At 45.4% G+C, this 15,095-nt stretch overlaps 1 protein-coding gene across 1 annotated transcript in view; it reads left to right on the forward strand.

The window, feature by feature from the left end:
- VPS53 (VPS53 subunit of GARP complex) overlaps window positions 1-15,095 on the forward strand; it is a 59,268-nt gene that overhangs the window by 30,054 nt on the left and 14,119 nt on the right. The window contains exons 13-17 of the mRNA XM_082068649.1: window positions 1,744-1,838; window positions 6,083-6,325; window positions 7,773-7,920; window positions 8,823-8,905; window positions 12,402-12,480. Of these exons, the coding sequence (XP_081924775.1) occupies window positions 1,744-1,838; window positions 6,083-6,325; window positions 7,773-7,920; window positions 8,823-8,905; window positions 12,402-12,480 (648 nt within the window). The remainder of the gene's footprint in view (window positions 1-1,743; window positions 1,839-6,082; window positions 6,326-7,772; window positions 7,921-8,822; window positions 8,906-12,401; window positions 12,481-15,095) is intronic.

Consider the following 15,095-nt stretch of genomic DNA (forward strand, 5'->3'; position numbering starts at 1 on the left):
GAAGAGTTTTGAGTGGTAAAGCTCTTCCGAGACACTAGTCCTGAGAATTTGAGACACTTGGGAGTGTAAGAGGGAGCACAAGAGTTGGGGGAAGGGGGATCCATGTTAAAAAAGAAACTCTTTTAGTGATCCTAACAGTTCATTTTAATCTGTTTACTTTGGATAGTAATGAAAGGAAACTGGGCCAGCTGCAGACCTCCTTACTGTGACAACAGTAACCTTTTATTATTTCCATCAAACTCAAGGAGGAAATAGCTTAAACATCTGCAGCTTTTGGACAGGATTGCACACTCAAAAATACAGCTTCACTGCTACTGTTAAAAGATTTAGTATTCTCTCCACCAGACATGCTGGGAGCAGCACGGTGCAAAGACACACAGAAAACCAGTCCTGCAGTAGGAGTTGGCTTTTCCAGCCTGGTAAATCATAAATATCATGAATCTGCAACCTTTGTCATCCTGGGGACTTGGCGACCGGTGGGTTTCTGTAATTCCCACCTATTGTTTTCCTCCCAACCCCAGTGAGCAGAGGGGCTGGGGCACCGGGCAGTGGCTCTGTCCCAAAGCTGTAAAAACATACATTCCCCAGCCATGCTGTTGTGAGGAGGTGAGTGAAGGCAGTCTCATAGAGGTGGTCTGCTCTCCATAAAACCACTTGCTCATTTTTGGCTTGCATGTGTCTTTGAGTCTTAATTATTTCTGAGAAGCGCTTCCCTTGCCATTCTTCGCTATTTCTGCAAGTGACTTTGCGCCACCTCCTCTATCATTTAGGAGAGCGTGTCCTTTAGGCTCTCTTGTTTTGCTTTTCTTATTCTAAAAAAGAAATTGAGCTGGAAAAATTCATCTCCTGTTGGCTGGGAGCTGCTCCTGGCTCTTTGCGGAGAGGCAGGAATTCCATTGCCGATCACCGCAGCCCTCTTTGCAGGCTTCCCAGTGAAAAATCGCCAGCTTGCCGGGAAGCAACAAGAAAAATTGTCTATCAGTGAAAATAAAATGTAGCTGAAAATGAGCTTAAAGGCCCTGCCCAACCTGGTAGTTAAACGTGCACAAACTAAAGCATGTGAGTAGTCCCGGTGGCTTCAGTGTGATGTGTTTGGCCACTGTGTAGAGTGCAGCACTAAAGTAAAATGAGAGTAAACCGGATGACTCCCCAATGGCATATGTGCTTAATGCTCTAAATGTGATTTTAAAATAGAAGTCTTTGCATTCTGAGAAACTTGTTTCACAGTGAGAGCAGTCCTGTAATGTTGCCTGTATAATTCCAGTTCCTCCAGTAATTTTGTTCTGTTTATCTAAATAAAATTCGTCCAGATGAAATCTGGAACTTTGAGTTATTAATGTTCTAAAATGTAGGGATTTCTTCAATGCTGCTTCCAAATAACTGCTGCATTTCATTTCAGAGGTGGCTAGTGGAGTCTTGTTAGTGTTCAAAGGTTCAGCAAAGTTTTATTTACCAACTGCATTAAGATTGTTCTGCTGAAATCTGTTATCATGCAGCAGGCTTCTCTTTAATGATAAGAATATTTTACAAGTGAAAAGATATTTCCTTGGAATAGTAACAGCTCCGTAAGAGCAAGGGGAGGCTTGGACACGCTGGGGCTGTGTATACTGTTCGTTACATACTGTCCATGATTTGGCAGTAGATTTATGTGTTGTAGTATTTCTAAAGAGTTAGATCTTTCTGGGCTGTTACGTTAATATTTCTCCTAGGTCTTAAACCAACACTCTGAATGTTTCCTTACAGCCAAAGAAGCCAAAGGTCCCTGACAATCCTTTCCATGGCATTGTTTCCAAGTGCTTTGAGCCTCACCTTTATGTGTATATCGAGTCCCAGGACAAGTGAGTAACCAGCACGCTCTTTTGGGTTTGTTTTTGAGTGTGTATTGCAGTTGGATTGAACTGGAGTCTGTACTCAAGCTGCAGAAAATTAATTTATTGCAAGTGTGTTTTCTGATCTCAGCAGGAGCAGTATTTGTGGTTCGAGAAAGAACGAGCAGGGCCTTTTCTTGGGCAGAAATGAGCGTCCGGAGCGCTGGGGGTGTCGGGTTGTCTGTAATTGCGAAGGCCGGCAGGAACGGTGCCCGTTGCTGTTCTGTGGAAGAGGCTTTAGTGCTTCTGAAATTGCTTCTGTTCCCTCTGCAATTCCCGCTGCAGACAAATGCTTTTCTTTCGTCTCATGTCTTCCACAAATAGCAGGTTTGCTTTTTCTGTGAAATACACATGTGGCTTCGTGGCAGAGGAGTTTGAAGATTTGCTTTGTAGAAATAAGTTATTTGAGATCCTTAGATGAAAGCTGCTGTAGATGAGCTGGCAGTAAGATAACATTATCATCGCGCACAGATTGGGCTTTAATCCACAGAACCCTTCTTCATCTTCCTCTTTGACTTGCAGCAAAATAACTGGAATGAAAGGAGCTTTCAGCTTAGAGCTCTGAGAAGTTTTGAGAGCTATCACCTTATTTTTCTTGTGCACCTCAATTCACACCGTGGTTTAAATAACAACTGCAGAGCCAGTGGGGAAAGGGCATAGTTGAAAAAGGTTTACTATGGTCTTTGAGTGCAGGTTAGTGGCTGGAGAGGAGAAAGAGGAGCCAGTTGCATGTAACTCATCTGTCTATGCCCTTCTGTTTTCCAAGGACTTTACACATGAGAGAGTGAATAACCCGAGGCTCGTACTGCCCTGATTTTTCCATCTTGAAAAAGGTTTCCTATGTCGCATCAACATTTTATGCTTAAAAAAAAAGAAACAATAAAATTAAACCTTGCACAAGGGTCTGTCGTGCTGGCTTTAGGTTCTGCTCTGCAGTATAACAAAGGGAACAGATATTTTCTCTGAGCACTAACTTGTATAAATATTTCTTCCCATCTCACTGGGGGCCATTTTATTCACCATTTCCGTAATTCTACCCCACTGTCCTGGCCCTTTCCATTGATTTCTTTTTGTCCTTTTCTTTTCCAGTCTTGAAATGTTTTATATTAGCTTTATAGCCACGGGCTGCAAGGAGTTCAAAGAGAAACTGCCGCGGTATTCCCCATGCTGACCCTGCCTGCCAAAAATTGGGCTCCTTCGTTATTTTCCTGTCTTCTTCCTCCTTCGGTTGAACTTTTGGGGAATCTGTTGCTGATGTCTGAAAGTGAGGAGTTGCTTAGGTAATTAATTGTATATTTGGGCTCTGAATAGTGTGACAGTTTTGTTCGTCATTGCCGCAAGTCTGTGGAAGAAAGCAGCCCGGACCTTTTCTCCTGAAAAATTGTTTCCATACCCATTTAAAGAAGCACATTGCCAAAATCTGCAGCAATTTAAGAGGCGACACCTGAAAGCAAGACTTTGAAGACGCTGCTGTCCGCCCTTAGCTGCGGTGTAAATATCAGATTTCTGAGCAGCGGAGCAGGTTTCGTTTCTGCCCCTTAGGGATCGGTGTCTTGAGCTCTTTGTGGTGTGTTGGAGCCGGGTCTGCAGCCCTGGGAGGACGCAGAGCTGTGCTTAAACCTGAGAAAATGCACATGTGCATTCAGATGGTTTGGAAAAAGGGCTCTTTGTGTCTCTGGAAACTGTCCTACCAGGTGTCTCAGTGCTGTTGTCCTTCCCGTACCCACCAGATACCGACTGTTCACAGCCTGACTTAGCAAGCACCGTGTTCTTCTCCCGTGCTGCTCAGGAGTTGCCTGGTTCCTCTCCTGGTTGCCAGAGATGCACGAAGAACACTGAGTAGGTTGAGTGAAAGCAAAAAGGAAGAGGAATATAGGAATTAAAGGACTTAAGACCCAGAGTAACATTCCCTTTATATGATTTCATATTTTCTCTTGGTTAGATTTGGAGAGTTCTTGCTCCCAGTAAATACACTACGGTTAGGAAATACCACATCTGCGTTACCAGAGGATCTTCTGTGAGCTTTTTTTGCAGAGAAAATGCCCATTTTCTGTAGCTCTCCCACCTTCTCCATGTTTCATGTCCTGCCAAATTCTTTGTGCTCCTGTTGTACCACGCACCGGTTGTAAGAATTCCTGTTGTATTTGGGCCAACGGAGACTGATGCGTAAGTCTGAGTGACATGGACTGAGGTGTTCATTAGTCATATATTAGTTCCATTAGCACACAATATCCTGCATTTTTGCCTGTATCAGTGCCCTGCTGAAGGAAGAGCAGTCCTTTGACAGGCCGTTTGTCCAGGCTGGGATCAGAACACAGCGCTGCTCTCCCAGCTATTCTGGACAGCTGCGTTTGCTCCCGCATCCCAGTTGGCAAGACCTTGGGGAACCAGGAAAATGTAGATACATTTCATTTTGTTCATCCGGGAAAATGTAGATACATTTCACTTTGCCTCGGAGAAGAGGAGAACATGTGGATAAGCATAAAGACACAAACCCGCTGACATTCCTCGCCACGTCTTGAGACCGAGAAAATGCCAAAGAAGGAAAAGCGGCTGGTGAATGCAATGAGAGCTCCACTTTTTCTCAGATGGAGCAGCGCAGAGGTGGAAACGCAGCTGGTTGATTTGGTGGGACTTCTGATGAGGAACGAGCCGCGGCCGCTTTGCTGGAGAAGCCGATGGGACGCAGCAGCACATGGAGCCCCTGGCGGCAGCGGCTGCTCAGGTCCCGCAGCTCTAGAGGGACGTTTTCCTTCTCTGTGGTCAAACACAATCAATACTTCAGTTCAGCCTTCAATTGCTTGTGCCAGGGTAGAGATTTATCACGTCGGTTGAGCAGCCTGATGTTTTTACGGCTCTTGTAACAAAGCCGAGGAACTCTGTATATCTGTGGAATCAGAGCTATGTAAAGTGCTCACAGCAGCAAGCAATAAGCATGGAAAAAGGGGCTACTTGTCTTTGCAATAGCCTTTGAGCCTAGCTTAAGCCAAGGCTTAAGGTTAAGCCTCGTGATTTAAAGCCCTGCTATTGCCAGCACATTTCTGTAGGTGAGTTTGGCGCAGGGGATCATGCAGGGTAGGAGCTCGTCCCTTTGCAGCAATCTGTCAGGGAAGAGCCAGGTCACCTTTTCTACTTGTGTTGAGCTGGAATCAGTGGGTTTCTCTTCCACAAGACTAAAATAAAGAAAGGGGCAAGTGGAGCCGAGACTGGTGTTAAACAGGAGTATAAAATCCAGGAACTTCTTGCCTCCTTTTGGTCAGCAGAGTTGCCATCCTGTCATCTGAAATGTCTTTATATTCCTCAAAAGACTTCCTTGTGGAAGTTTGTGTGCATTAGTGTGTCTGGGGGAGGAGGTTTATTGCTGTAATTTAGTTCGTCTGTGCTGAGCTCCAGTGTCGGGAGGGCTGCTCTTGGTTCCTGACACGGATGTGCTGTCTCTGGGGGAGTAGGAGCAGAGGAACAGCCCAGGATCAAGAGGCTTCTCCGGTCCCGTGGTGATGGTTCTGGCCCTCTGCCGTGTTGAAAAGCCTTTTTGTCATGATGAAATGGTGGAGTGAAGTTTATTGTTGCCTAAAACCCAAAATATTTGAGTAAGGACTGGGTTCTAATGAATCACTTGAGACAACAGGAGGGCTTTTTGTGCTTTTAAAAGGAGTTTGAGTCAGAAGCGAGCTTTGTGCTCACGCTAAATAAAACCTCTTTAAAGGATGTGTGAGGTTCTGCAAAACCAGGTGGTATCCAAATGGGACCAAGAAATGGCCAATTGCAGACACCATTCTGAACACATCCCTTTAAAAGCTGTATTCCCCGGGCTCTGTGCCGGAGGCCGGTGATTTGGGAAGCCCGACTGTTACATTTGCCGGTGCCAGGAATGAAACTCGAGCGTACGCTTTATGCACTTGCATCAAATGTGCTGAACCCAGCCCTGGCAGGTTTGCGAGCTTTTATGTGCGACTGGAGAACAGATCGAAGCTGCCACTAAAACTCTGGAGTACAAAAGGTCGTTACTCATCGGTCCCATCCACGTTATTGCGTGAGCTTTGTGCTGAGAGGGTGGAGATAAGAAAAGGCTGGAAAACCCAGCTGTTAAAACCTAAATGCATTTGGTGGTGTGTCACAAGATGGGGCATCTGGTTTGAAGCGTTATTGTCTCTCTTCTCCCCATTTCCTCCTCTAACATACTAAAATATCTTTCCGTTGTTCCCCCACATCAGGAATCTCGGTGAGCTGATCGACAGGTTTGTGGCTGATTTCAAGGCTCAGGGTCCCCCCAAGCCCAACGTGGACGAAGGAGGCGCCGTCCTGCCCAGCTGCGCCGACCTCTTTGTGTACTACAAGAAGTGCATGGTGCAGTGCTCCCAGCTCAGCACCGGCGAGCCCATGATCGCCCTCACCACCATCTTCCAGAAGTACCTTCGGGAATACGCCTGGAAAATTCTCTCTGGAAACCTGCCCAAGTGAGTTTCCCTTCCCAAACGGTCTCAACCGTCTGGTGAGACATCCCAGGGAGGAGCGGATGCTTTGTAAAAATGATTAATAAATACATCCTTGTGGACACTCGTGTTTCACCGTCAAATCAACACAACTGCGTTTACTTCACGATTTCCTCAAAAGTTCAAATCGTTGCACCGAGAAACAGGGAGAGACCGAATGGACAGTCACAGTATTGTTTTTCTTTTAATGGCCCCTGGCAAATAGCCTCATATTTGGCTTTGATTAGCAGTCAGATTTGCAGTTTCTTGAGGTTCCTTTTGAAACACCAGCCCAAGTCTCTTCAGAGAGGTCTGGCTTTTAGAATTGCCCTTACCCTGCCACTTGGGCAACAAAGTCATGCTGTCTTAACTCAGCATTATACGTATCACAATTTACAATCAGGGTGGTTTATCTGTGTGATGCTGAAGTGCTTACTTGTAACTCCCTCTGCTCTGTAACTTCTTCCATATGTATGAATAAAATATGTAGATGTAAATCCAGTGCAAGTAAAGGAAATCGTTAGGGGTTTACACCAATATGGGTAAGTGTGCAGGCTAAAGGAGCTCCCTGAGATATTGCCAACCTTAGCTACTGATATTTTATATGCTATTTACCATCTCCAGTTTGTTTCCCTGGTAAACCTGGGAGCAGCCGAATGTATTTCTGAAACCAGTAAAATCTTTTACAGATGGAAGGGGAAAGGGTTATATCCAGACAAGTGGAAAGATAAATTTAATGTTCATTCTCCATCAGACCTCAGTTGCATTCTTTATACACATTTTTTTGTGTGCTCCATTTTTCCTGTCCAAGATAAATATCACTGTCCTATTTTTTTTTAATGGATTTGGATTATAGAGTTGAGAGGTAGGGAATTTCCTGACTCTAAACTGTTCTGAGTCCTCCTTTGTTGATACACAGCCATTAATCACTTGAAGATGGTGGAAAGAAGCCGTATCTTTTATAATTTACTGTGTCGATATCATCAGTTTTTAAAACAGGTTACCAAAGTTTCAAATGCATGTTGACATCTGTTTAGGACGGAGAAGATAAATATGACAATGTGCCTGATAGCTACTGAGATTTTTCTGTAATCTTTAATTGGATTTTGAGTAAGTGGCGGTGAAGGTGAAGGTAGCTGGGGAAAGCTGTTCCGCTCGCATCCTGATCCGCCGTGTTGTGAATGAGGGAGTTGTCCTTTGCCTGAAGACTTGACACAGAGTTCTGTTTGTCTTTCTGAAAGATATTCCTCAAGAAAACTAGCCGCTGTGGTTTGATGTAGAGTGGCGCTGACCCGTGTTGCACAGCACATTGGATTTTGTGGTCATGAGGGCTTTTTATGGCGTTGAAACCTTGCAGTAATTCTGCAATGTGTGTGTCTGCACACCTGCAAGCCTTACGGGTTTTGTCTTTTTTATATATTTCTTTTTCCAGGACAACCAGCAGCAGCGGCGGGCTCACCATCACTAGTTTGCTGAAAGAAAAGGAAGGCTCCGAAGTGGCCAAGTTTACTTTAGAAGAGCTCTGCCTCATCTGCAGCATCCTCAGCACCGCCGAGTACTGTTTGGCCACCACCCAGCAGGTGAGCACCCCTGGGGGGCACCCGGCAGCACCTATCACAAGCACCTATCACCCTCTATCACAAGGTGCTGGAGGAGTCAGAAGTACACAGGTATCCCTGCTGGTGTCTGCTGCACGTAGCATCCCGTTGATTATTGAGCTCTGCGTTATTAAATCTATATTTCAAAGAAAGAAAAGTATTGATTTTCCTCTTTCTACATGAGAAAACTCATTTGCTGTAATCCTGCTTTGCAACATCAGTTTTGGATTCAATCCTTTTGTACTTGTTATGTAATCTGTTTTGGATTGGGGACCAATTGTTTTTGAAGACTCTTCTCGCGGTCCATGATCCCTTTTTTATAAATATAAGAAAACCAGTAATTCAAAATAGGTTTGGGAAAATGCTTGCATGAAATATTGGGGCAAAGTGGAGTGAAGAGAGGCGGTATTGATGCCGCTATGGTTTGCAGCCACAACGCTGCTTACATCCAGGTGCTTTCAAAATGCAGTGGGTTAGTAGATGAGCTGCGATGTTTGGCTGTACCAGGGCCTCTCCACCACGAGAACTGGCAATCCTCCTCCTCTGCAGTTTGGGCGCAGACAGGGTGTTGGAAAACATCTTTATTAGCAGGACAGGTGCCACGGTGTTAAGCTGGGACATTAGCATGTCAGACTAGAGTTACACAGATGACCTTGGAGGTGACTCCTCTGAGGACGCGGTGCTGCCGTAGCCCGTCCTGGCAGATCCGTTTGTCTGGGCGTCCAACAAGGAGAGACATCCACCATTCACTGCCGGAGTTTTGGATATAGTCTGGGCTTAGATTAGGTTTTAAGAAGCTGACTTTTCCAGGACATAAGTTTTCAAAAATGATCATTTCAAATAAGAAATCTAACCTTTCTGTTGCTTGTTTTTTTTCTTAACAGCTGGAAGAGAAACTCAAAGAAAAAGTGGACGCAAGTCTAGTGGAGAGAATCAACCTGACGGGAGAGATGGACACGTTCAGCATGTACGTTCAGCAGGTGCATCCTCCCAGAATATCTCAAACATCCCAGTTTGTCAGCCAGATGGTGCTGGAGTAATACAAGCCCAAGATCCCGGTGTGGTAGAACCCACCCAGACACGCAGCCTTAGGCACAAGCGTTTCCCTGGTGAAGGAATGGTCGCCCTCTGGCCAGTCCCAGAGCAGCAGGACAGACTGCAGATGTAGTTGTTCCCCATCCTCCTCGCCAAAGGAGCAAAAGCACTGGAAAGGGGAAAGGAAATAGTGAGTTTCCATTTGAAACATCATTTGCATCTTGGCAGCTCAGGGAGGTGGCTGTTACATTTCAAGAAAGGAAGCTATTTCGGTACATTCCTTCCTGCTTTAACTTCCCACTGTTAATCAGCAGCCTTGTCAGTATGATCAAACCCCATTTCAGATGACATAAAAGACCGATCCAATCTTATATTTGGGGATTATAATTGAGAGAAGATTATGACTCATTAAAATAACTTTTCACGTAACGATGCTAAAAATACTCCCCTCTAACATCCTCTCCTCTCCGCCACTAACAGATTGAATATTCTTTGAGAGGAAAAAAATAATAGTTTTGCCTCACATCAGACAAACTAAAAGCTTGGCAAAGCTGGGAAAACAGCCCCTATCACCAGCTCTCCTTCTCCCTAAAACTAAGAGTCAGCCCAGGCAGCAGAAAGACCTTTTAGAGACTTCCTTCCCGCGATTCCTCCTCTCTTGCTCCAGTGGGCAGGATCCCGCTGAATCCCCATCCAGGTTTTTCACGTGGTCTCAGGCTCCATTCCAGGCTGCAGAGACTCCCTTCCTTTAGATATTTCTCAGAGCTGTTTAAGAGCGAGTCCTTGACCAAAAGCTGGGGTTTCCGTGTCCACTAAGCCAAAGCAAGCAAGGTAGCTGGGGACTAGAAATAAAATACGCCGTATGATGGGTTTTTCCCAAGTCAAGGGTGAGTTCCGTGTTTTCTTGTGGCGTCTCTGGCAGGAGCCACCTGCCCTGTGCCGCTGCTCTGTTTGCACAGTGCCCGTCTTGCGAGGTGGTCGATCATAGGAGGCCAATATGACATGTTTCGGGAATTGTTTAAATGTATAGTTCACGTCTGCCTTTTTGGACAGCTTTAAAGTTAAACCGACAGGCCTGACGTATCTTGTAACAAAGGCTTTTTAATTGACTTTCAGTCTGTTCCAGGATAGTGCTTTGTCCAGCCTTCTGTCAGTGTAAGTCAGAGCTATAAACCTCTCTGGCGTTTGCTCATTCAACATCAAACAAGTTGTTTCTTCTGGGATTTGATGTCTTGTTAAGCAAGGTCATAAAGAAAGTGATAAAACGTTGCTGCTGAAGCCTGGAAAGTGCTGCTTCCTTCACAGAAAGGAGGTGCAGAACCACCCCAGTGTATATAAAGTGATCAGCCTGGGGGTTTTACCCTTGGGGTGGTGAAGCATTTTCCTTGGGAAATGTGGAAAAGATAATGAGCTCTTCTTGAAGCTCAACATGTGGAAAGATTTGTTGTGTAAATCCAGAAATCCACGGTTCCCACCCCCCTCGCCCTCTTGATCTGTAGTGAGATTATGGGCAGCGTTCAGAGACCCCCCTGAGGGCCCAAAGTCTTGAGTTTACTGTAGTAAGAACTTCATATACTACAACTTTACTACTGCTTCCCAATCCATCGGCTTCTGTGTGTCTGTCAGGGATTGCGTGGGGTTTCATTAACAGCCACTGAATTCCTGTTCTCTGCTGCCCGAGGCAAAGGTTGGAAGTGGCTTCGAGCAGCACCAGGATCCAAACCCTCCCGCATGTCATGGTGCTTTGCGTTTGCAACACGCTTCTTGCTGCACCATTACCCATCTACAGCAGGTATTTATTTGAAAACACGGACAAATAGGTTTCTCTCCCTATTTGCAGTTTTGTGGTTTTCAGGCGAGAGCCCGTAGTTGGTGACGCAGCTTGGGACAGACTCCTGACACGCGGAGACTGGTGATGAAATCACTTGCTTTCCCCTGCGAGTGTTGTGTTTCATTTTGGTGCTGAACCACAGCTCTTTGCTACGAGTCGCTGCCGGCCGTGCAGCATCAGCTGTGCCCAGGGGACAGTGGTTTCAGTCTGGCTCCCTTGGCATCGCTCGAGCTGGTGGAATCCCCCAAGGGAGTAAATCCCATAGCACCCAGCAGAAGCACCAGCAGAAACAATCACAGGCTTTTTTTTATCCTATTGCAAGTTTCAGATCATGTAACTTGGAGCCAGTGGTCACTTCATCTCCCATATTAATTTTTCCAACTGATTTTGGATGAGTTTGCCGTTACAAACAAATTATTGCTCTGAAGGAACAGTCTTTACTTGGCATCCTGTGCCAGTCTTTGTGTGCTCCAGGAAAGGGAACAGCCAACTTCTGCGGCTTGTGGTGAAGAACAACACCCAGACCCAGCAGCGGTTGTACCGTATCTCAATGAGGATGCTTAAAAATATTTTAAATAGTGAATTCCAGAGTCGTACCCAGAACTGCACAAAGAAGACGAGGGGGAGGAAAGATGGTTTGAGGAAGCGCTGGTCACATTTCGTACAGGTCTGTGATTCCCATCTGCGCTCCCATCACGAGAAGAGCAAAAGGAAAATCCAGTTCTTACATATCTAATCCTGAAGTTGTAAACAGGCATGTGTGGCAGATTTAAAGTTTACACTGGTTTTTTAAACTGTACTTACTTAGTGAAACAGTCACTTATTGCTTCTAGCAGAAGTTGTCTGCAATGCGGGTGCTGGGTTACATGCCCCTGAGGGTGGGCTGAGCGTCTCGGCTGTTGGTTTAGGATCAGTTGCACCTTTGTGCATGTTGTAATATGGTGGCATCAAATACATCTCTAAGCAATATCATGCTGTTTAAAACAGGAGGAGGAAGGGAAATGTGTTTGCCTAATTTGGCCTTTAGCCTGGTGTGTGTCTCTGTGAAACCCCAGCGATGGATGGCGGCGATCCTAGACATAGTGTAAATAAGACATCTGCCTGATCTGCTCCAACGGGAGACACGTTCAGAACTCACACAGATGTGCTTTGTAAAATCCTCTTTGCAAGTTTCTGTAAGTGGAGAGATGATAAAATGTTAGTTTTATGCAGACTGGATTAAATTTGAAGCCAAGTCCCGCTCTGGGCTCAGTACTCAGGGGGTTTTCCTCTTTCTGGTGCGTGGGTGGGGGGTTACCCCATCTGACACCCTTGATCTCCAGCTCCTTCGATGTGTCAGCACAGTTAAAGTCAACTATAAAAATGTCGTCTCCACACTAAAGCCGGTTGTGCAGCTCCCTGATGAACAAACAGCGTGCAGAACGTCCCGGGTTCTATTCCGTACGAGTTTTATCGGTGTGCATTCACAGCACAACGCTACTGTCGGCTTGGAGGTGATTTTCCTGCTCTCACAGTCAAACCCTGGTGCTGTGGTTCTGGTGCTGTGTTGCTGAGCACTCGTCTCAAACTCCTGCTTGATTTTGGTTTTCTTTTGCAGTGTGATCTCCAACAGCATCCAGCTGTTGGTGCAGGACCTGGACGCGGCCTGCGACCCTGCCCTGACCGCCATGAGCAAGGTAGGGGATGCATTTGCTTCGGGAACGGGGACTCTTGTTTGCTTTGATCGCTTGATTTCACTATTGACCTGTCCTTTTATGCTGCCTGGAGACTTACCCATATATTGATTTCTTGCTTTTTAGAGCAGCAATTGCTGTATTTATAAATATATCCTTCACTCCAAAACCTCTTATTATTCAGATTAGAGCTTTCGGTCTTTTGCAGCGCAGCGAAACACACAGACAATTAAATACTTTCTGTAAGTACATAAGGCTTTCTCTTTCCCTTCCTAACACTGCTGAGAGCCTTTAAAATTGGGAAAACTTTTGTTAGTGTGAAATTTCAAATGCGCCTTCTGGTTTGCTATCCTCTTTGTGTTCTTTTTGATTTTACTAGCCTGCTTGTTTGTGGTTGTTAAATGGAGGTACTCAAAGGGGAATGTGGAACTGAGATTGAGCCCCGTTGCTTCTATGATCCTCTCAGGGACATATGGAGCCGTTCCTAGAGAGGCCCATGCGATTAGTGCTTAAGGATTTTGTTGCAGTTACACTGCTGGCTTTTATACGTTTGAAATGCAGAGCGGGGTTTTCTTGCCAAAGTATTGTGAAAACCCAGACTGCTTTAGGCAGAGGTGAAGACAACAAAAGTGGATTGAACTTTTTTTTTTTTTTTTAATTAGAAATATTAAACAGAGAGCTCCATTTTTGTAGGATCAACACACTGTCTCGCTGCCATGAATTTTAATAGCTTTCTGCTTTATGATGTATTCCAGCTGCAACCAGCCCCGCCACCCCCAGCTAATATTGGAAGTGGAATGCAGCTGGTAATAAAGCTTGTACGTGTTCCAAAGGAAAAGAGGATTTCTTTTTCCCCAGTAAAATAACACGGTTAGGAAGGGCTCGGCGCTTCAGGTGGTGCATGTGCTGTGTCGGTCCCTCAGATCTCAACCTACGCGGCGCAGCAGTAGTTGAATCACTTCGCTCTGACTGTTTATACCCAAGTAAACCACAACCTTGAGAAAGCAGCAGCTGGTGGGCCATTTATTTTTGTCTTTGGAGCACTGGTAAAATGCAGCACATGTGATGGGGCTGATGATATATAAACAAGTTAAGTGTTATGAAATTAGCTAAATAAATACTTGTCACTCGTGCACACATTCCTCTGTTTGCATCAGACAGAGTTGCTTTTATGTGATTTTTACTAGACCTGAGTTTGGTGCAAGGTTTTTTTCCTTCACCCTCCTCCTCCTTTTCCTTCAAGGCCAGGTTATTCTCACAGTTGAATAAGAAATGCATCTAATTACTTAAAAGCAGAGTTAGTATTTGGAATATGTAAAATTTCAGTCTGTATTAAAGGAGAGAAGACCGTGTAGCAGATCCGTTCCAATTTTCCTGTACTGGGAAGGCACGTCCCTGCTCCATTAGGACTCTTCCTTTGTTTAGCTTCTTTTCATTTACTTCATTCTAGTGTCCTCCAAGATTGAACATTCCCAGTCCTTTGGATTCTGGAGCTTTTTTTCCCTTGCAAAAATGTTCAGTAACTACAGAGGTAAATTAAGAAATACTTAAAGCTCTAAATCCACTTTGGCTGCAGGCCACTTTGAGAGATTTAACACAGAAAATGGCATCATGGAAATTGCTCTCAGCTGGGAATGGTGCTCAGTTTCCCTGATTCTTTACCTTGTGTGTTCTGGAAGAAATGGAAAATGACAAGAAGGCCCCATATTACCCAATTTGGAGGCAGTAATCTTTCCTCAGACTCTACAGCAGGTGTAGAATGCTGAGACATGGCTGTAGATGGGAAGCTGGGATGTGGGGTGGGAGAGGAATTTGCCCTAAACCCCTGTTGTCATATTCTGGATAACAAAGCACTGTGAATGTGTTGTACTGATCTGTAGCGGGCACTTAAATTGCCTGATGTGCTTTATTTTTAATTGCTGGGATGAGGGAACCGCTCATCTACATGGGATGTTTTTGTCCCAATTAAGTTTATGGATTGCGCTGGATAAGGTTTGATTTACTGCTGAATTAAGCATCGATTTATATGCAAAACTGTGCTTGTAAGTGGGGCTGGGGGACATTTTAGTGACTCATGTCGATCACTTGCTGGTTTTTTATATTTTGCTAAAACATTCTGGCACAGCTGCAATTTCCTCACGACTCAGTGGACAACAGCGAGTGCTTAAACACGGAGCTCTAATAATCACTTCAGTACATACAACAAGAGCCCCGAGAGCAGAGCAATCAGAGCTGCCAGCTGCTAATTAACAGTCAGTGTGAGGGTGTTTTAACCATGGCACAAGGTGCGGTGGGCGATGGCCCCAAACCAGAACTCGTGTCGGAAAACAAGGGTGGTGGTTTCAGAGGCTGCGGCGCCTGCCGGTTCCCCTCCCCTCCCACCTCCTGCCCGAGCACACGAGGTCGAGGGAGAAGATGCTGGTTTCGGATGCTCCCCGTGCCCAGTCTGGAACCAGTAACGACCCCGGCAATGGGGTAAGACTGGGCGTGGGGAGACTCAGAGATCGATTAATCCTCCATTAAATCACGAAGCAACTCCTGTTGCTGGAGACCCATATCAGTGCTGGATGTGGAGAAGGGACCTGCTGGTTCCTTTTTTGGCTTGGCCACCCCCCTCC

Source organism: Streptopelia decaocto (genome assembly GCF_964273445.1).
Source record: "Streptopelia decaocto genome assembly, chromosome: 18".
NCBI lineage: Eukaryota > Metazoa > Chordata > Aves > Columbiformes > Columbidae > Streptopelia > Streptopelia decaocto.